At 39.0% G+C, this 23154-nt stretch overlaps 1 protein-coding gene across 1 annotated transcript in view; it reads right to left on the bottom strand.

The window, feature by feature from the left end:
• The window catches only part of PLEKHH2 (pleckstrin homology, MyTH4 and FERM domain containing H2), a 111127-nt gene extending 97840 nt beyond the window's left edge, over positions 1–13287 (bottom strand). Inside the window, exons 1-2 of the mRNA XM_066267027.1 lie at positions 13184–13287; positions 6738–6867 (exon numbers count right to left, since the gene is read on the bottom strand). Coding sequence (XP_066123124.1) covers positions 6738–6860 — 123 coding nt within the window. The 5' untranslated portion in view covers positions 6861–6867; positions 13184–13287. The remainder of the gene's footprint in view (positions 1–6737; positions 6868–13183) is intronic.
• Between the last annotated feature and the right edge of the window lie 9867 nt (positions 13288–23154).

Below are 23154 nucleotides of genomic sequence, written 5' to 3'. Positions count from 1 at the left end.
GGACTTTTACTGGTAATTTAAAATCACGCTAACATTCATAATAGGAGCTATATGGTCTCAAGGAACCTATTACAGAAGAATACACAGGAATAGAGATATAACCAAGAGAGGATACATTTGGAATTTGAGATTCTAACAGAATTCTACCACTGAATAGAAAATAAGCTAAGCAGTTTCCCCCAGATTTTGAGTGTATTTTATTACAGAACAATGGTTAAAGCAGGAATAATGAATATGACATAACAAAAAATCAATACATATAATATAAACATTGTTAAAAGAAAATCACTATCTTTTCACAATTGATATTACAGATCATAAATACTGAATGCATCATATTACATAAATGTAAATACACATTAAAGTGTCTCCAATAAAGTTTAGAACACTTTAAAATCAGTTTAAACAACAACAACAACAAATACAGTATGAAAGGCAATACTCTAAGTTTCAGATGATTGTTTTCTGATCATTCAAGCTGGAAAATAAGTGCAGAAACTTAAAGCAATGCAGGAAATATTCATATAAGTTTTAACTTTCACAATGTAAACCATCACGTAAAGCTTGGGCCTATTCCACAACTAATCCATACTAAGTCACTAAAAAAACAAACAAACAATAACTTGAATGATCTGCTTGCTGTATCAGCCACTGGACAAAAATAAGTATTTTATGAACAAGCCACTTAATACCGTAACAAAATGAAGTAGCAAAACCTACTGTTTTGATGACTACAGGAGTGCCCTCTGTAGCCAGACGGGGCACAGCAGCAAGTAGCAGAAGAAAATGTGCCACTGACCTTAGATCACAACACCACCATGCTTAATTCAGAGTGTTCCAAGTACATATTGGAGGCTGGCTACTTGAGATGGAATAATTTAGGACCTTTATACTTATTGCTATAGACAGCAATTTCTCAAGTATCTCTCTTCCTGATTTCTTCCAATAGAATCCATGAAAGACTTTAGCACTGTTTTGTTGTAATAAATAATATCTTTAGTTGGTAGCCCAAAAATGACATGTAAATTAACCTGCAAGACTTATTGTTAGTATATGTATAATTTCCATCAGGCACTGTGAAATATCAGGTGAGGCAATAGAGAGACTGAGGGGATGCGGAATTTAAGTAGGGTAATTGTGGTTATATGAACTATATGTGAAAACAAATAGTGTGCTCTCCAAGGACTCCTTATTCCTATGAGAGAATTCTAGACCACCTCTGGGGACTCAGAGTCACAAAAGAAAGGTCAAGTGGCCAGAAACCCCAGACAGTAATGCTGTATCAGGTAAAGGCAGCCTTAGGTGATTTGGGCTATGCTGATACCTAAAGAAAAAATTCTTCAGCCGATTGATGGTGGCACATTAGATAGAGTGAGGCCCCAGCTTTGAAACTCTAAGGTCACTGGCTTAAGAGATGGCTTACCAGCTTGAGCACAGGTTTGCTGGTGTGAGCATGGAATCACTGATATGATCTCATGGTCGCTGGCTTGATACCAAAGGTTGCTGGTGTGAAGCCCAAGGTCGCTGCCTTGAGCAAGGGGTCACTGACTCGGCTGGAGCCCCCAGGTCAAAGCACATATGAGAAGCAATCAAGAACAACTAATGTGATCCTTCTCATTTCTCTCCCTTCTTCCTGTCTCTCTCACTCTCTCTCTCTTTCTTTCTCTCCCTAAAATTAAATAAATAAATAATAAAATCTTCATATTTTTTACTCCTTCTCTTTCACTGAAAATCTAACCCATAGGAACTAATATTCTCTTCACCTTAAGATGAAACTCTCCTATTTCCCTCCCTGAATAAAAAACTAGTAATACTGTAAAGTAGGAAAACTACTTAAATCTCAGCTTCCCTGAAGAGTTTATATTTGGCATACTAGAGATATTTCCAACACCATTCCTAAAATTCCTCTAAAGACCTCTCCCACTTACAGCAGTATTTGCCCAAGACTTCAATAAGGCCTTTTTCTTCACAAACTTCAATATTCTAAGTTACTTGGAAATTATGATGAAAAAAATGCAGAATAGTTCTTTTAAAAAAGAATCCCACCCATCTCCAAAAACCATAAGATATATAAGGTCTACCGGAAAGTTCTGTCCGTTTTTGGAATAAAACAAAATATAAATTTTTCTTACCGTCAATAAACTTTATTAAATAATATAATTGCCATTATTATTAATGATTTCTTGCCAGCGTGTGGGCAATTTATATATCTCATTTTTGAAAAATGTTTTATCTTTTGATGCAAAAAATTAAACCAGTGCTTGTTTGATATCTTCTTCATTTTTGAATTGTTTGCCCTTCAAAAAATTTTGTAAGGACAAAAACAAGTGATAGTCAGAGGGTGTTAAGTCCAGGGAATTTGGTGGATGTGACAGACATGCTTCTGTAGCATTTCTTCCTTGTTGAAATTCATAAAAATTACAGTGGCTTAAATGAACTTTATCAGTAGCCATGGGTACACTATCGCTTCACACATAAGACTAACGTGAATCAACTTTGTTTTAGTTAATTTGCTACATCAGTATGTATACATTAAGTGATAAAAATAGAGAGGCACACATGCGCCAAATAAACATGTGCTTACGTGTTGAAACTTGTTGTGATAGATACGGACAGAACTTTCCGGTAGACCTTATATATAATTGAAATCCACTTTTCATTAAAAAAAAGTATCTCTGATCTTCTCACACATCTTTCCTAAAGAAATTCAGAAAGATGTCTCCTATAAATCAGTAAATACATTTGTTTAACTCATCTTCTTTGCACTCTTAACTAGCGTATTCATTCAGAAAGACTGAGGAAAATAATAATGAGTTACTTCTATGTGCCAGGTACTCAGGTAATATATTACCTGCACCACAAAAAAAGTGGAGAGAGCTAAGGGTTAATGCCAGCTCAGCAATTTATAGCTGTATGATACAGGGCACACTATTCAAGTACTCTTAGTCTTAATGTCGACATATTTAGATTTGGAATAATAATAGTAACCTCATATGGTGTTTAAACTAGCTAATGGTCGTAATGGCTTAGGAACCATAGCACCCACTGTTAGCTGCCTATAGCTAGTGCCAATAAAACAGAACTAAGAACCAAAACTATTGCAGAAAAGAAAAGCTGGCTAGGATTCCTGGCAAAGAGCTAAAGAATCAAATTAATATTCTCTCAAGAATCTTCAGCCTTGAGCCAGCATCCATTTGGAGGGAAGGTCTGGAGGACTATTAGGGGAAAGCTATGGGGCAGACTGGTCCTAACATAAAACTGATGGTTATGAATGGGACCAGACTGGCCTCTGGAATGCAGTATTTGACTCATGTTGGCACGCAGAAGCAATGCAATAGGGTTTGCTTTGAAAAAATATGCAATGTTAGGTAAATACACACACATCTTAACACACAGATACCTGCCTCCAAGCAGAGGTAGATTTATATATGTTTCATAGCTGAAGAGGAGAAAATAGATGAGTGGGTAAGTATACCAGAGAAAGCAAGGAATGTGGTAATAAAACTAGATGAGGGAGGCCATATAGGGTGATGGCTAAGCATTCAGGCTCTAAAAGCAGAATGCCTGGTTTCAAATCTTGGCTCCATCCCTTACTTTTTGGCACAAACTCAGGCAAGCTAAATAACTGCTATGCACCTAAGTTTCTTCCTATGTAAATATAGATAATATTAGTAGCTAACTCATAGGGCTGGTGTAAGGATTGAAAAGTTCATTAATATTAAGCACTTAGAAGATTGCCTGCCACATAGAAAACTTCAGTTTCATAATCTGTAAAATGGGAACAATAAATTTTATTACTTCATAGGTTGTTAGAATAATTTTAAAAAACCATATCTATAAAGTGCTTAGCACATCATAAATCAATAAATACTTGATATTTTTATTAAAACATGGGTGGGTACCAGAAATAATTTTCAGTCCCAAGAAAATTATTTCATAATGGAATATAACAGATAATATTGTGAAAAACATTATTCCCACTTTAGTGTTGAATCTATTTACTGGGAAACCATGAGTAACTTGGCATACCTACCCACTTTCCACTGTATGAAACACATCTTAGTAATTTCACCTCTTAGATCTGGCAGAGGATTTAAGTCACAGATACAAAATACAAAATACCAATGAAAAAAGGAAGAAAAAGAAACCACAACTAAAACAGCAATTTTTAAATTGTATTCCTCTTAAAATTCACTCACTGCCAAGAAAAAGGAAAATCTAATAACATAAACTATCATTTGATATAATAATCAAAAAGTACAATTTTACTTGTGTAGAGAACGACACTTAATGTTTAAACAATGGGCACTCAAAAATATTTGTTGCAATGAGTCTTCCAAAGAACAAAATGAATGTTGCCATCAAATTCAGAATTTAAAGGTCAATTAATTGAAAACCAAATAAGCATAGCTACTAGTTAGCCAAAAAGAAACCAGGAAACTATAGAAGTCAATTGAAAGGAAATTTTGAGAAGACTGTGGTCAACAGTGTGCTAACTGCTTGCTAGGATAAGGCAATACCTGGAAAATTATTCATGAGGTTTAGCAACATGGATATAATTGGTAATCTTAAGAAAATCATTGTATGAGGTGGTTAGGATTATGAAGATATCAGATAAATAACAGCACAACCTGAGAAATAATTTTTAGAGAAAGAAGAGCAAAAGAGAAAGCATGCTTCATCAATTGTGAGTTAGGATACACTTCCCCAACTTGGAGATATTCAAACTGGTATTCTTTTCAAGCTATAATTTTAATTCTAATAGCAACAAATAAAGCACATTGATATAAGGGATTTATTTCACAAAGACTATTACTGAGTTCCTGTCTGACTCAAAGTGAAGGGGATAATTTTAATCTTTCCACCTAAAAGACGTTAAAACACAAAAATTTAAGATGATATAATGAAAGTTTAAACTGATGTTTTACTGGATTTTAGTGATATACAGTGTGTCCATAAAGTCATGGTGCACTTTTGACAGGTCAGAGGAAAGCAGCAAAAGACGATAGAAATGTGAAATCTGCACCAAATAAAAGGAAAACCCTCCCAGTTTCTGTAGGATGATGTGGCAGCAATGTGCGCATGTGCAGATGATGATGTAACACCGTGTGTACAGCTGAGCAGCCCACGGCCATGCCAGTCGAGATGTGGATGGTACAGAGAAAAGTTCAGTGTGTTCTGTGGCTCGCTAAATTTGAATCTGTGACCAAAGTGCAACGTGAATATCGGCGCGTTTATAATGAAGCGCCACCACATAGGAATAATATTACTCGGTGGGATAAGCAGTTGAAGGAAACCAGCAATTTGGTGGAGAAACCCCGTTCTGGTAGGCCATCAGTCAGTGACGAGTCTGTAGAGGCTATACGGGATAGCTACCTAAGGAGCCCTAAAAAATCTGTGTATGAGCCCACATCGAACTGCACTGAATAGGTATGAAACTGGGAGAGTTGTCCTTTTATTAGGTGCAGATTTCACACTTCTATCGTCTTTTGTTGCTTTCCTGTGACCGGTCATAAGTGCACCATGATTTTATGATTGTATAGTTATATCATTAGAATTCCTTTGTGCTGAAATATTCTTAGCCAGCAATGAAAGGAAGACTAAAGATGATCTTTTTCAGAGATGTGGTACTTGTACCCATTCTCTATCTCAAAAGGATTATGCAGACTAGAGTTTAAGAAACCACCAGTAAGTTCTTCTGATCAGTTTTGAATGACCATTATTGGACACAGTAGTGTCCAATAGAAATATATAATGTGAGTCACATGCATAATTTAAAATTTTCTAATACATTAAAAAATAAAAAGAATCAGTAAAATTGAGTATTTTTATTTTAACCCAATATCCAAAAATTATCATTTCAACATGTAACAAATATGAAAATTATTGCTGAGGTATTTTACATTCTTGTTTTCATGATAAATCTTTGAAATCTGGTGTGTATTTTACATTTGCAATACATCTCAATTTTGCCTAGCCTTATTTCAAATGCTCAGCAGCCACTTGTGGTTAGTGGCTGCTACAGTGGACACTGCAGATCTAGAATCCAAGTTCCTGGGAAATAGAAACATGGTTGTCTTCTTCACAATTGTAACTGTACCACTAAATGTGTCTGTCACATAATCAGCCCTCAAATATTTGTTGAATGAATGAATTTATCTATTGATTTTATACACAAAATTTCTGCGAAATAAATAAAATTTTAATTACACGATTAGAACTATTAAAAGCATATAATTAAATTAAATTCTAGCTGAGATGATAGTTTAGTGATATATAGTTAGTAAATATAAATTCTTAAATAGTGGCATACTTTTAAATATAGTATAAATACATTTTACTATCAATAGAAAATGTTCTCCTTTAATCACTTTATACATGATTTTCCTAAATATTTAAGCAAATCAGAATGCTGTCACACTTCTCCAGTAAAAACAAATAAATTACAGCTTTTCTCTCTGGAATGAATGCACTCCACATTCACCAAAAATGCACACAGTTCTTACATATTCCACTAGTATTTGCAAAGAAATGTTTTTTGTCTTAAATTATGCAATTTACTCTCAAAATGGCAAAAGACTATGCCAAATATAGCTTTCAAAGCCCAGACAAAAAGTTAAATTATATCCATTATGTTTTAAATGTTTACTCCCCAAAATACTGAGATTATTTAAAATAAATGAAACAGGCCCTAAATGGCTGATGCTTAATAACAAAGGTTAGAAAGAAAAGCTTACCTTCTCAGCTAGGAGCTCTCTTATCTTGCTTGCTTGAACTCTAAATTTCATGAGCTGGGATTCCAGAGCTACGCATCGTTCTTTCCAATCTACTGGTCCTTCTGTCTCAGAAAGCTCTGCCATATTTATTCTATAAAAGAAAGCATTCAAATGGCATAACACCAATTAGAATTCGGGAGAATTCATTAAATCATCCAATGCACACCTTCTAGTAACCATCTAATGATATTCAGACACACGTTTTGAATTCTAAGATAAATTCCAGAACCAGTGATATCTCATGGAAAGGACTAAGTGGGAGATGGTAAGCCAGGGTTCAAGGCCCAACTGTGTTAATTAAACTTTCTATGTAATCTAACCTTTCTATGTCTCAGATCATCCAATCTAGAAAAAGGGGGATTTGATAGTAACAAACCATTCTTCTTCATGGATATGTTAGGAGAAACAAATAAAATGTTGCTGTTTTTAGTGGGTAGTATAACAGCACCACAAACATGGAGTACTATTATTATTTCAGCTCTGCTCAACAGATAAGATTTTAAAAACCTATCAGCTTATAATCTTATTGAACTCTTAAATTTATAGAATTATAGTTTGATTCAATTGGAACATGATAGAATACCCTAAAGAAACTTTATACCAGTGCTATAATTAAGACTTAAATTTATATTATAATTATTACTTATCATTACCCTAAATTTGTCCAGGTCCAGGTTTTTTTCATGCCAAAAATCCTTTGGTGTATTTAACTGGGCAAAGTATTACAACTGTTGACAAGTTTGCATAAATGTAAACAAATGAATGTAAAATTTGGAATCACCTACATTAAGTAATAAATCTAGAATTAGTGCTTTCCACATTAACTTTCCTTTTGGAGGAGATTAATCCCCAAGAGAAGCACTGGAAGGGGAAAGCCAGAGGCAGGAAAATTCTAAAGTGCAAAGATTTTGAAATTTCAGAGGCAGAGAGAGAGTCAGAGAGAGGGATAGATAGGGACAGACAGACCGGAATGGAGAGAGATGAGAAACATCAATCATCAGTTTTTCATTGCGACACTTTTAGTTGTTCATTGATTGCTTTCTCATATGTGCCCTGACCACGGGCCTTCAGCAGACCGAGTAACCCCTTGCTCAAGCCAGAGACCTTGGGTCCAAGCTGGTGAGCTTTGCTCAAACCAGATAGATGAGCCCACGCTCAAGCTGGCGACCTTGGGGTCTCGAACCTGGGTCTTCTGCATCCCAGTCCGACACTCTATCCACTGCGCCACTGTCTGGTCAGACAGATTTTGAAATTCTAAAGTGCAAAAAACTATTATTTGATTTTAAAATCATGATTGTTACTGGCTGTGAAATTCATAAAAGTAGTCTTAAATGTTTGTTAATGTTTTATCAGGCCATTTAATAAATGGCTTGATAATAATGTAGTTCTATATTGATCTTTCTATGAACTGATAGACTTTGCATTAGAAATGGCTCTTCTGAGGAAGCCAAGCCCGTCATGAAATATATGTGACAGCAAAACTCCTAGAACCCAAGGATAGAACTGCAGCTGAAAATGAACTATTCTGCTCTTTTGTTTTAAAAAAACATGTCTCCACATATTAATGAAATTTATTTTTACAACATTCAGTGTAATATAACTCCTACCTTATAGCAGTTTCTAAACCCACAAAAGAATATTTTCCTGGTATAAATATTGTATTATGCTTAAATCAGTTTCACATTAATACTTATATCACTCAATAATTTAGAAATACATATAAGCAAAGTTGTCCTACAAAAGCTACAACTTTATCAAAGGCACCACAACCACATCAAAGCCTCCAGATGCTCCTCAATTATAGCCATAATTTAAGGGAAACTGATCATTGTTGAGCTGAAAATCATTCTCTTTTGATTTCTTTTGTTTTTATAAAAGTCTTACCCATTGTTCTCTGAGTTTTTTCTAAAGATATTAGCCTTTTTAATGACCTTTTTCATTACCCACATCAACATTTACTACCAATGACGCAAAAGTAAAAAATGCAGTTTGTCAGTAACAAACTTGTTCTTAGTTCTGCTGCACATGATGTTTTATTGAGTTGTACATTATGATTTTGTGAACCAATGTCACCATAATAAACTCAATAAAAAATCAGGCCGTGGCTGGTTAGCACCTGGTTACAGCATTGTCACAGAACTCCAAGTTGTGAGTTTGATCCCCAGTCAGGGCACATACGGGAAGTGGCCAATGAATGCACAACTAAATGAAACAACAAATGAATGCCTCTCTCTCTCTCCTGCCCTCTTTCCCTCCCTCTGTCTTTCTAAAATCATTCAATTAATCAGTCAAATAATTTAAAAGAGAAATAAGACAAGGATGTCTGTTCTCAGCATTTTTAGTCAACATCATACTGGAGGTTTTAGCTAGGGCAATAAAATGAAATAGAAAGCATCCAGATTGGAAAGAAAGAACTAAAACTAACTATGTTTTCAGATGTCATGATCTTATATACAGAAAATTCTAAAGGAATCCACAAAGAAAACTATTAGAACTATTTCATTTAGCAAAGTTTCAGGATACCAGATCAATACACAAAAATCAACTCTCAATATTTTTCTATATACTTAGCCAGGATAAATCCAAACATGAAATCAAGAATATATTTATAAGAGCATCACAAAGAATTAAATATTTAAGAATAAATTTAACAATAGACATGTAAAGTTTAGATATACTTTGAAAACTGCCAAACATCATTGAAAGAAATTTTAAAAACCTAAAAAATGGAAGACAGCCTATATTTATAGATTAGAAGACTTAATTTTGTGAAGACAGCAATACTTAAAAATAAATATACACATTCAATGCGATTTTTATCAACATTCCAACTGTATTTTTTGCAGAAATTAACATGCTGATCCTAAAATTCATGTGGAAATTCAGGAGACCTAGAAAGCCAAGACAATCTTGAAAATCTGTGAGACTCATACATTCCAATTTCAAAAATTACTATAAATCTACAGTAATCAAGACTATGTGGTACTGGCATAGAGATCAATGGAATAAAATTCAGAGTACAGAAATAAAACCTAAACATTTACATTCATTTGATTTTTGACAAAGATTTTGTTTTTTCAGTATTTTTCTGAAGTGAGAAGCAGGGAGGCAGAGAGACAAAGTCCTGCATGTTTCCGACCAGGATCCACCTGGCATGCCCACTAGGCGATGTTACTCTGACCAGCCATTGCTCCGTTGTGGCCAGAGCCATTCTAGCACCTGAGGGGGAGGCCATGGAGCCATTCTCAGCGCCTGAGCCAATTTTGCTCCAATGGAGCCTTGGCTGCAGGAGGGGAAGAGAGATAGAGAGAGGAAGAAGAGGGGGAAGGGTGGAGAAGCAGATGGGTTCTTCTCCTGTGTGCCCTGGCCAGGAATCAAACCTGGGACTTCTACATGCCAGGCCGATGCTCTACTGCTGAGCAAATAGGCCAGGGCTGAATAGCCTTTTTAAAAAAGACTATTAGAGGGGCCCTGGCTGGTTGGCTCAGTGGTAGAGCATCGGCCTGGCGTGCAGGAGTCCCAGGTTCGATTCCCGGCCAGGGCACATAGGAGAAGCACCCATCTGCTTCTCCACCCCTCCCCCTCTCCTTCCTCTCTGTCTCTCTCTTCCCCTCCCACAGCCGAGGCTCCACTGGAGTAAAGTTTGCCCGGGCGCTGAGGATGGCTCTGTGGCCTCTGCCCCAGGCGCTAGAGTGGCTCTGGTTGCAACAGAGCGATGCCCCGGATGGGCAGAGCATCGCCCCCTGGTGGGCGTGCCGGGTGGATCCCGGTCGGCGCATGCGGGAGTCTGTCTGACTGCCTCCCTGTTTCTGGCTTCGGAAAAATACAAAAAAAAAAAAAAAAAGTCAACCTGGAATGCTAAGGTCCTCGGTTCAAAACCCTGGGCTTGCCTGATGAAGGCACATATGGGAGTTGAGGCTTCCTACTCTTCTCCCTTTCTCTCTCTCTCTCCTCTCTGAAATGAATAAATAAAATAAAATAAAAAAAGACATGTAATAACAGTGTTCATAAGGGAGAAATCGGAACTCTCAGACATTGCTACTGAGAACGTAAAAATGGTACAGCTGCTTTGGAAAATAGTTTTATCGGTTCCTCAACTGTTTTAACATAAAGATACCAGATGACACAGCAACTCCAATGCTAAGTATACATATATATCCAAGAATTGAATACATGAATCTACACCCAAACTTTTACACAGATGTTCACAGCAGCAATATTTAAATAGTCAAGAAAATGGAAACAATTCAAATGTCCATTATTAGATGAATGGATACTATTCAACCACAAAACAAGAATAAAGTACTAACACATGCTACAATGGATGAAACTTGAAAACATTACCCTAAATTCCAAGTGAAAGAAGCCAGACACAAAAGGCCACATATTGTGTGATTTCATTTATATGAAATAAGTAAGTCCAAAGAGACAGAAATTTGGTTGGTAATTGCCAGGGGCTGTGAAGAGAGGGCAATAATGATCCATTTGGGGTTTCTTTATGGAGTAATGAAAATATTCCAGAATTAGATAGTGCTAATTGGCTGGACAACCTTGTGACTATCCTGGAAACCACTAAACTGTGTACTTTAAAATATTAAATTTAATGGTTTGTGAATTATACCTTAATTTGAGAAAAAACATATATTTACAAAGGAGTAAAGAAAAAGTAACAGTTTAAGTGGATTTATATTAGGTCAACATTAACAAGGTCAATGATCCCTTTTTGTAGTTATCTCTGTCAAGAATTCCATTATTAACTCAATCTAGAGGTAATTCTTAATCTCAAAAGTGACAAGAAACAGACATATGTCAAAGAGTACTTTGCTATAAAATTGACACAATATATAAATTCTAAGCTGAAATGCCTATTCACTTTTTTGGTTCTGCTAATTACCTATTTTACAGTGAAGTAGCAAAACCTTAAAATATTATTGGCATTTAATGTCTGCAGTCCCTATTAATAGGATCATAATTTTTTTAAAATTAATAACTAGATTGGTTGGCTAATGGTCTGCCATGAGGTCTAGACACCTGATTTCCTCATTTTATTCTGTAATTTCAGTTAATATAAAGTAACTACTGTGTTAATGCATCATCTTGAGTAAAGATTCTAATTTTGAACAATATCCATCATCCTTTTCCATTACCACTGATTTTATAGAACCAATTATATAGCTTTGGGAGCAATATCCACTTGCTAAATAAAAGTCATCACTAGATTCTGAGTTTGAAAGTAACCTCTCTTTGCTGCAGTGGGCAGGAAAACGCCTTGGTTTTCCAAATGCCCCAATGACTTTTGGAAATATTTACTGACACAAAATTAACTGTTTACAATTGTAGAGTGAAAGCTCTTTTCTCTGAGTCTTTGACTTCCTGTTTCTCTCCCAAATCCCAAAAGAGAAAGAAAAAGCAAAGAACGAATTCATCTTCTTAAACTTACCCTGATGAGGCTCAGGGTGGCCACTCATACTCTTTAATTCTCTCCTCTTAGAGCACAGCTTAACCTGGCCAGGTAACTGTATTTTTCCCCCTTAAAGCAAAAAAGATCTTTCCTGGCCACACTGAGGCATGCCTTGTTGAAGGAACCTCCGGACCATCACTCATCCCCACTTCAGTACAGCCTGTGCTCTTCGGTGCCACTGCCCAGAACAGCCATGCACCCCAGTCCACAGGTCCTGGGGGGACACACCGCTGTGAGGACAGGCTCGCGGCGGTCATTTTCACAAAGAAAGCAGTAACCTGCAGGTAGCACAGCACAGCTTGTACAGTGTTGTAAATGGTTTAACTTCTCTTTCCACTGCATTTCGCACATCAAATCTATAGTTCAAACGTTCTGTCTTCTTAAAAGTGGTCTAATAACTTCAGGGACAGCGCAGTTTCATGGTAGGTCACGTAAGGGCACTCTGGTATTCCGTCAATTCGAGGTGTAGAAAATGGTTCTTTAAAGTTTTGCGAAGTTTCGTCCCAAGATCACAGTGGGGCTCCCGAGAAGCCGAGGCCGAGCCGCAGCATCCTCAACTGCGTGGGCCCCTCTGCCGGGGACGCGGGGCTCCCGGGTGCGACCCCCTGAGTGCCCGCTCCGCACCACAAACCCGGGCCCCGCTTTTTCAAACAAAATGTCACAGGAGACTGGGTGGCGAGGCGCCGACGCCCCCCGCCCCCAGATGAGACCCCAGTCCCGGGGGGCAGAGAGGGGGCGGCCGCTGGAGAGCCGCGGCGGGACGCGCGGAGGCTAGTCCTGAGCCAGCCTGCGCGATCCCTGGGGTCCCACCCGCCGCCTCCGCCGGCCACCCCCAGCCTCCGACCCGCGAAGCCCCTGGGACCGCGCGCTCTCCCGGGGGCGGGGACACCCGGGCATCCGAGGCACTGAGGTCGCCCCGTAGCCCCCGCCTTTCCCATCAGCTTACCTCTGCTACTAGCCCCCGGCGGCCGCACCCGAAGTCCCAGCCGCGCCTGGTGCAGGGCTCCTGGGGCTCTCAGCCCTCTCAGCCGGCGCCCGCCTCACACCAAGCCCGGGACAGGCGGGGGCAGGGCACCGCCTCCTGTAGGGACTGGCGGCAGGAGTAGCCAATCGGAGGTCGCCCTCGGGCGCCCAACGTCACCTGGAGTTGTTGCTCTGACTTTGACTCCTCCCAGTCCCTCAGAGTGAGAAGGAGTTTTGTCCTGGAGCGTCTACCCCTAGCCGTCGCCGCATCTCGGGCTCAGAGCCTATTGTAGCTGTCACCTCCTTTCTACGCCTTCTGCCTCTACTCCACACCCACCTGTTTGATTTCTCAGCCTGACGTCTCTCCTCTTGCCAATCTGTCCTTCACCCTCTTTCCAGGTTAACTGTCCTGAAGTGAAGTTTTGAAGTACACCCTGACTCCCGAAAACCTGCATCGGCTTCCTTTAGCTTAAATTACCAAGAACAGCTTCCCTAGTCTAGTACTCAAGGCCTCCATCCTATTTTGTCAGTTTTTTGTTTGTTTGTTTTTACAGTTGCCCTTCACACATCTAAGACTGCTGCTATGTATTTCCCATCCCAGGGAAGTCCTTTTGAAACATTTACCTAGAACTTCCTATGTTCACCTAGAAAATTTCTAACTGTCTACCACACAGCTCAAATCATCTCCACGCCACGGTGATTGTCGCCCCACCTCTCTTGTTTCTGCTCCCGGAGCATTTCGGTTTTTCCTTCTCCTGGCACTTAGTTCATTCTGCCTTGTGCTGCAGAATGTGCTGCTTCTCTCTCTCCCTTAGACCTTGAGCGCTTGAAATTTGAAATTGCTTTCTTTCTTTTGCATCCTCCTCAGCACCCAGCACAGAGAATTGCACAAGAAGATGAGTGAGAGTTTTAGTCTAATTAGGTTTTACTTCCCAAGATGGGGTCTGGAGAGGCCAATCTCGGGGTTGGCGGGGGCAAGAGAGAGAGAGAGCAAATGAATTTGGAATGTTATGGGTAATCCTTCCCCAGGTTCACAGAGCTAGGACAGACAAATTGCTCTCTTTGGTTTACAGTTGGCCAATAGAGGGTGTCAGAGGCTTTTCCCACTACATACAGTCTTTTCTCACTCTCTCTCTCTCTCTCTCTCTCTCTTTCTCTAAAGCTCATCTCACCTTATATAGAAAAAGCACAAAAGAGATAAAGATTTACAAAGTTCCTTACTGGGAAGGCAATAAGTAAATATGACTAAAAGGCCAGTAAGCGAGTATCAGGCTTCCATATTTCTTCCAGATGAGCACTAATTTTGGACTGGATCCCAGACTACCCCCACATGTCAAATTCCTTTTGCCTTCTGTGGGAGCTGATGATGCATATCATATGAAAAACTGTCTCCAAACAGCTTTGGCAAAAAAACAGGCTGGACGGGGCTTATTTTACAGAGCACACAGGAGTTAAATAAACAGAGTTTAAGTAACTTGCATAATTTAACACGGCAAGTCAGTAGAGACCAAAGAACTAAGAGCAGGAGAAAGAGAGAAAGAATGCCAAAATAGAATCACTTCCGTTTGTGAGTCAGAACGCTAAGCAGACCAAGAGAGCTGAGTGTCTAAAGCCACTCATGAAAAGGAGCTTTCTAAACATCGCTACCACCCATGCAAGGCTCAGCCAATGTTTACTTACTGTCACCTTCATCTGGGAACATGACACATAGAATTTGTTTGGCTGTGGAGAATACAGAGGAACGGCATCCTGTTTCTTGCTACACTAAGACTAATACATGGTACAACGGAATATTATTCAGCAATAAAAAGAAATGAAGTGTTGATAAATGCCACAACATGGATAAGCCTTGAAGACATTCTGCTAAGTCAGGGGTCGGGAACCTTTTTGGCTGAGAGAGCCATAAACACCACATATTTTAAACTGTAATTTCGTGAGAGCCATACAACGACCTGTGTACGTTATGCATTATCCAATAAAAATTTGGTGTTGTCCCGGAGGACAGCTGTGATTGGCTCCAGCCACCCGCAACCATGAACATGAGAGGTAGAAAATGAATGGATTGTAATACATGAGAATGTTTTATATTTTTAACGTTATTTTTTTATTATTAAAGATTTGTCTGTGAGCCAGATGCAGCCATCAAAAGAGCCACATCTGGCTCACGAGCCATAGGTTCCCAACCCCTGTGCTAAGTGAAAGGTGCCAGTTGTAGATGATCACATTTTATATAATCCTATTTACACCAAATGTCCAGAATAGCAAATTTATAGAAACAGAAAGTAGATTAGTGGTTATGGGGAGCATGAGGGTGATGGCCAACAAGAGAAGAGTTTCTTTGGAGGAAAAAGAAAACATTCTAAAACTTGTGGTGATAATTATATAATTCTGTGAATATACTAAAGGCTATGGGCAGGTAAGTTTAAATAAGTGAATTAAATGTCATATGAAATATTTCAAAGATGTTCTATAAAAGAAAAGTACATATTGAACTTTACCTTTTCTATATTGAGCAGCAGCAGTTGGAAAATATCTCTGATCAGCTCTCATGAATGTTCATGGCATTCTGTACTTTTGTTTTGTAGTATTTACCTTAGTTTTAATAGGTTTATTTCTGATTATATGGCTGTCTGCCCTCCCCCCACTAGACTGTAATAAAAGGAGAAACTGTTTCGGTTTTCCTCTTTACTATCTATCCAGCATACAACACAGTGCCTGGTGTGTAGTAGATGCACAATAAATATTTGTTGAATGAATGAAGGTGGCAAGGGATATGTATTTTATTAAATACTTATAACATTTTAAGCACTGTACTAGGTTCTGAGTAATACAAAATGAGCAGTACAGACATGGTATCTGTCTTCATGAAGCTGTAGTCTAGGGTAAAAGATGCAGGTTCTTTAACTGCATCAAATCCACACAAATAAAAACAAGGGTGGGAAAAATTGTTTGAATTCAACCATGTCAGGAAGCTGTGGGGCCAACCCAAGCAGATCACTGAAATTCAGGTTTGTTTACTGATGTTCAAAGACTACAAGAATGTGTAAATAATGAAGGCCTGCCAATTGAGCACTTACGAGATTGTACCTAAGTGCATTGTGTCATTCTTTTGAGTTACCAAAACTATTGTAATAATCATAACCTGCATGTCATTTTCCATATGAACAACTGTAAACCTACTTTGGCCCACCCCTGTATATAATTACAAATTGCATGAGATGTTTTGAAGGAAAAGCACAAGGTGCTATACAACTGGATGATACAGGGACTTGGCCCAGTCCTAGGAGTCAGGAAGGCCTTCTTTGAGAAAAAGACAGTTGGACTGAGGTCTGAAGGAACTAGCCGGGCAAAAGCAAAGAGCTAATGGGAGAGTAACCCAGGTTGTGGGAATGACAGGTACTAGGTCCTGCAGTAAAGTGGAGCCTGAGACATTGGAGGGACCAAATGATGGCCAGTGAGGCAAGAACACAGGGAACAGAAGAGAAGAGCAGGAGGCGACTGCAGAAGAAAGAGGGCTAGGCTATCTAGGACCATTAAGAATAAGGCTTCTTAAACCTCAGTGGGGATCTTTTTGAAATGCAGACTCAATAGGCTTGGCCTGCAGACCAAGATTCTGTATTTGAGTAGCAAAGCTGTGGATACATTATTCCAAGAGCACTGGGAATCCACTGAAGTGTTTTAAAGAGGGACGTGACAAGATCAGATGTGGCAAAAGAGCAGAGAATAGAGTAGAAAAGACAAGAGCAAATTCAGTGTGAGCAGTTGGGGAACTATTTTAGTCTTCCTGGTGAGAGATGCTGGCAGCTGGGGACTGGGGGTGATGGACAGAAGCAATGGGTGGCCAAAGCTGAGCTTAAGGAAGCTCTGTCTAGCATGGTAGAGAGACTAGCTAGGAGAGGGATGAACAGTTTGGAGGCTAAGGAAGTAATTTAATGAAGATCTGAACTAGGATGTTCATGGTGAGAATGACATGGAGGTCCTGGTGGGAATTAAAAGACTCTAGTTGGAATAGATACAAATAGTAAACAATTGGTGGTACTTACAGTGCATCAGGTACTGTTCCAAATGCTTTAGCATATATATCACATGACAACCTTGTGATGTAGGTGCCATTATTATTCCTATCTGACAAATAAGTCAACTGAAGCAAATAGAAGTTAAATAGCTGTCCCATGGTTACACAGACATTAAGTTGTAGAACTGGGAATTCCAGCTTCACAGTAATCTCTACTCTATGCTGCAGCTCAACCTCTTTGAGGAAATTAAACCATCCCTGGCTGGTTTGCTCAGTGATAGAGGATCAGTCTGGAGTGTGGGTGTCCTGGGTTCGATTCCCGGTCAGGCCACACAGAAGAAGCGGCCATCTGCTTCTCCACCCCTCCACCTCCCCATTTCAAACACATTGGCTCTAAGTGCTGAGGATGACTCCATGGAGCCTCTGCCTCAGGCGCTAAAAATAGCTCGGTTGTGAGTATGGCCCCAGATGGGAAGTGTATCAGCCCCAGACAGGGGTTGCCAGGTAGATCTTGGTCAGGGTGCATGTGGGAGTCTGTCTCTCTATCCCTCCTCCTCTCACTTGGGAAAGAAAAAAAAGAAAGAAAGAAATTAAATCTACAAGGTCTAACAACTAATTGGAAGGGGAGAACATGAGTGTCTGGAAGGCTCTGTGTGATTGGAAAATGATGGCGTTAACTGAAGTAGAAAGGCAAGGAGAAGAAATAATTAGTAAATGGAAGAATAAGATCTGGCTTGGATACTTAAGCTTAACCTGGGATACCAGTAAAACATCCAGGAGGAGTCAGCAGAAAATTAGGCTGATTTGGGGGGAAAAGTCTGGGTTTGGGAATTTATTTCAAATAATCTGCATAGTGGAGAGATTCTTGTAAACCGAAGAATGATTGTCAACCACAAAGCCACTTGACATACTGGGAGCAAGCACAGAGAGGTTGGAGGGAGCAAGGATGAAGGAACTGGGTAAATACTAGGGAGAAGTGTCTGGCTCTTCTGGCTCTTAAATCCAACTGCAAATAAAACCTATAAAGAAACAAGTTAGGAGGAAACACCCCACTAGAATGAGCAAGTGGCTTCTGGAGCAGAGAGTGGAAATCCCACTTCAGAAAGTAGAAACCCCAGGACCTAGGGAAATATATCAAAGACAAGGGGAAGAAGATTGAGGAAAAGAAATAGGGCCCATAAGAACAAACACTCACCAGCTGCCTAGGATACAAGCCATGGGTATAGGCCCGGGCACACCAAGAGGTTTACCTGCAACCCAGGAGAGCAGCAAACTCTGGGCACAGACAAGCAACCTGGCCCTCCTGTTAGGGGTAGACCAGAGAGATGACTTGCCTGGTATATGCCCAGAGTGTAATGGCCTGCTCAATCCTTTGAGTCTGCAATAAAGGCAGAAATCTCTTTAGCCTAACCTCACCTTATCAGGTGAGTTGGGCCCTCACTGTCACAGACTGATTTGGGGAGCAGCTCATACATGGGGCTAGACCAAGGCCAAGTCTAATGAAGTTGAGAGTTTAATAGATATAGGTAAAGACCGTAGAGAGAACAAGTGTGCATAGAGAAAAAAAGAAAAGTGGGGGCATAGAGCTTTGTAGGACACTTATTTTAAGACAAATAAAAAGAAGGAAAGAACCACTGAAGAACATTGAGGGAAAGTAAGCAATGGCTTGGTCAGAACCCATGAAGTTAACAAGAAAAGACACTACACATGAAAGTCACACAAGAAATCAATGACCCAGACAGTATAAAAAGGCATCAAATGTGAATGGATGATTGTGTTTGAGGTTGGTAAGTACCTACCAGGCAGAGGCAGCCATTCTTGTACAGATCCTTATTACAGCTAATAACCCAAACTCTTCCCTCTTTCTTTTTATATTGCATGGAGGGATAGCTTAAGCCAGAAGCAAAGAAACAAAAAACAGAGCCAAACGGATCACAACATCTCCTGATACTGACAATTAGAGAAAAGACATATCATTGGGACATTATTAGATGCTGTGTAATAATTGTGAAATGAAGTGGTATTTTCAAAGAATTTTGGAGAAAGTGGAGGTCAACAGGGTGGTATCGAGGACAAAATACTCAGCAAGGAGGCAGGGCTTGAACTGGGGAAGGATTTGGTTAATCAGAAGGAACTGTTACTTCATTTTTTTTTTGAGCTGGGGGTGAGGCAAACTGCTTGAGCCAAGCTCAGGACAGGAGGCAATAGCCTGCATATGAGTGAATGAGTGAATGAAGACAGTGTCCATGAGGGAAACTGAGCCATCTGGCCCAGCTGGAAAGGTTTGGCATCAGTTAACAGTCCAATTCTAACAGCTGCCATTGAGGGCTGGGCATGACTTGAGCAAGATTCTCTGTGACCGAGGCAAAGTCTGAAAGAACTGACAGCTGAAGACTGTCTCCTGTCCATCTTTCGGTAGCTGGGCACCAAGTTCTGGGAAGGGATTGTGGTTCGTGGTGACATTTTTATAATCTTAGGGTGAGTCATTTAAAGAGCCATTTAAGAAAGCTATTGGTATTAGCAGGAACCCATGGAATAAAAATAAATGATTAAGCTGTTGAATAGAGGATAATAAAAATAATTTGGTTTGTTTCTGAGGGAGGGAAGAGAAGAAAGGGACCAAGAAGACAAAGGAAGATAGCAGGACGGCAGAGAGCCGACATGGCATAGGATTCAACCTATGAAACGGCAATGAGAAATCCCAAGGGGTGGTGTGGCCAAAGGCTTTTTAAGAACAGGAAGTGTAAAGTGTAATTTTAGGTTGTTTGCTCTGTGGTGCACAATGTGGCTCCTTCCCAGGACCCCGAATCTTCTGTAACGTCTGCAACACTCAAATGCTCTGTGTAAGTAAGTGGATGGGACCACATTCCACATCCGAGTTGACGCATAGGGCAGAAAATAAACTGAAAAACAAGAACCCAGATACAGAAGTGACCATAGTGCATTAGCATCTGGATAAATCACAGAAATTTTAGGTGTGCCTTAATTCTTCTCCAGCTATGGAATTCATTTGAGACACAAGGAGAGGAGGTTGTGCCAAAAGATTAGATCTTATGAGATTGAGGGGTTCCAGCGGACATCTGCTTAAATTTAACTCTCAGTATGTATATGCACAGGGTGGGGAAAAAGTAGATTTATAGTTATTCGTATGGAAAAATAATATGATAATCAGTAAATGATAATACAGGAATAAACTGTTTCCATGTACTCACAAATGTAAACCTACTTTTGCCCCACCCTGTATATGAAGCCTAATTAGATTTATTATTTTCTTAAGAGTTTTTCTTTTGGAAATAATTCCAAACAAAGAAAAGTTGCAAGAATAAGACTAGTACACAGAAAACCCACGTAGACTTTACTCATATTCACTTTACCTGTCTATTTTGCCTTATGTGCTTTATTAAGCCCATATCTACAGTAAGTCCTTGGTATACTCACTTACTGAGACTTCATGGTTCCCCATAGTGTGGGTGATCCCTAGCTGCAATAATCAATAAAGCCAACTTGTTCAATTACAAGTGTGTTGCTAGTTCAACCCCAATGCAGCTGAAGCCCTCACCACGTTGGACAAGATCCTCAACTTGGGAATCCTCTGTGTCTCTACCTGCACATGCACATGCTAAATTTTTTTTGTGTGTGTGTGTGACAGAGACAGAGAGAGGGACAGATAGGGACAGACAGACAGGAAAGGAGAGAGATGAGAAGCATCAATTCTCCGTTGTGGCACCTTAGTTGTTCATTGATTGCTTTCTCACATGTGCCTTGACTGGGGGGGTGGGGCTACAGCAGACCAAGTGACCCCTTGCTCAAGCTAGCGACCTTGGGCTTAAGCTATTGAGCCCTGCTCAAATCAGATGAGCCCGCACTCAAGCCGATGACCTCAGGGTTTTGAACCTGGATCTTCCATGTCCCAGTCTGATGCTCTATCCACTGCGCCACCACCTGGTCAGGCCACAAAGCTAAATTGAACTCTGATATTTCAGTGAAGCACTTAAGTGTTAGGTTTATTTTGTCTTATAGGATTAAATTCCTTGGAATATTTTTTCCAAAACCTAACAAGTTTTGCATTGTTATTTGGCAAAATTATTTTTAAGCCAACACCAGCTTCTGCTTGACAAGTGTTCTGAGTGTTGTTTGTCTACAAGAGGAAAACGATGTAGGGAGGGGATCTAAACTTTCTTCCCTCTCCTTGTGGAGGGGACATAGATAGCTTTGTACAAACACAATTTCTTATTTGTAGGGAGAGGAGCTCTGATAAGTTCATCTTTGAACTAGTCTCCAGAACTAAGGAGTTCAAAGGTCTCCGCAGACCGGCTTGAAAAGTTTGGATGAACTTTCCTTTGGGTCATTTTTACAAATCTTATAAGGACTTCTCTGCCAGTCTTGTCACTGTCCCCTGAGAACTGCTTTGTTTATTCTGCACCAAATCAGGAGTTTCTGTTCAGGTCTGGATTGGAGACAACTGGTCTTTGGCCATGCTCTGGGGACATCAAGTCAACCAAGCAACATTCTAATAGACCATTGTGTTCTCAAGGGTTTTCTCAATATAAAACTGTCTCAGGCGAAACACCTACTGCCTTCATGTGTTCTCTTTACATGCTAACTTGTACACTTAAATTCTGACTTGCACAATTTCACCAGAGACCATTTGGAAAGCAGTGGCCACTTTGGGGAAATTGTGATATGAACAAGTTTTATTCAAGAAATGCCTCAGAACAACAACAAAAAAAAAGAAGAAGAAGAAGAAGAAAACTTCTTAAGGAGATTGTCTCATTTGTCAAAAAGAGAGAAATTTTTGTTTAATCTAAGAAACATTCCCTCCTTGGATTTTCTACTTTGAGGATTAATGATACATGACATTTTAATTGATGGCTTGATAAAATTGTCAAGGATTCAAGTTATGTCAAGACTAACTACTTGACTCTCTCTTTTATGTGTATATATGTAAAGTGTACTTTTCTATATTTAAATTTTCTTCCTCCTCCTTGAAGAAAGTGTAATTAGCTTTTTATGAAAACAAGTTCATATTTGTCTGAAGCTGGCGCCATCACACTTTTTTTCTTTTTCTTCTCTTGGAAAACTTTAAAGATTAATTAATTTTAAAGAAGCATTCAGTTGTTATGCTCACTCTAGGCATATTGTCCAGATAAGTAGTCAAAAGTAAGTAAAAAAAAAAAAAAAAGAAAAAAGTTATTAAACTGTGTTTCTTTTTGTTGACACTAAAAAATATATTTACATCATAGCCTGAATAACAGCTACAAAGATAAGAAGAAAAACTTTTAATTTTAAGATAAGAGTTTTGTAATGATTGAGAGTTTAAAAAAAATAGTATACCATATAAAAATAATGTCAGCACAATAGTTTGGCTTGTTCGAGACCAGGGTTAAATTTCTTGTGATTCAAACTCTTAAATTCCCTACATTGGTTTAGAAATTAAATAAATTACCACTGTTTTCATAACTTGCATTAAGTAAAAAATTATATGTATAAAATTGTATTCAACTAAATGGAATGATAATGAATGTCTGTTCAAAGGGTTTAATTTTACGCAATTCTTAGTGTTACAAATCACTAGGATTTGATGTGTCAGCTAAATTATAGTAATTTCCAAATCGTTAGATTTAAAAGTTTAGACAAATGATTAAATTAATTAATAAATAATCTTTGGATGCATAGACAGTTTCTTAGAAAAGAAACAAATACAAAACTTTGGTCACTAAATATAATGTCAAGTTAATCTTTATTGCTTGAAATGACAATAAATGAACAAAACATGCAAATACATTTGAATAATATTATACACACACACAATTTAGTTATTATTGCATCCTCAAATTTGTTAAAATTGTATGAAATAAATGCTGAAGGAGAAAAAAATAGGTAAATAAATTTTGGTTTTTAATTTTCTAGTTCCCTTTTGTGTTTGAAGAAAGGAAAAG

The sequence above is a fragment of the Saccopteryx bilineata genome, chromosome 3, assembly GCF_036850765.1.
Source record: "Saccopteryx bilineata isolate mSacBil1 chromosome 3, mSacBil1_pri_phased_curated, whole genome shotgun sequence".
Taxonomy (NCBI): Eukaryota; Metazoa; Chordata; class Mammalia; order Chiroptera; family Emballonuridae; genus Saccopteryx; species Saccopteryx bilineata.
This window is presented reverse-complemented; position numbering and strand designations above follow the sequence as displayed.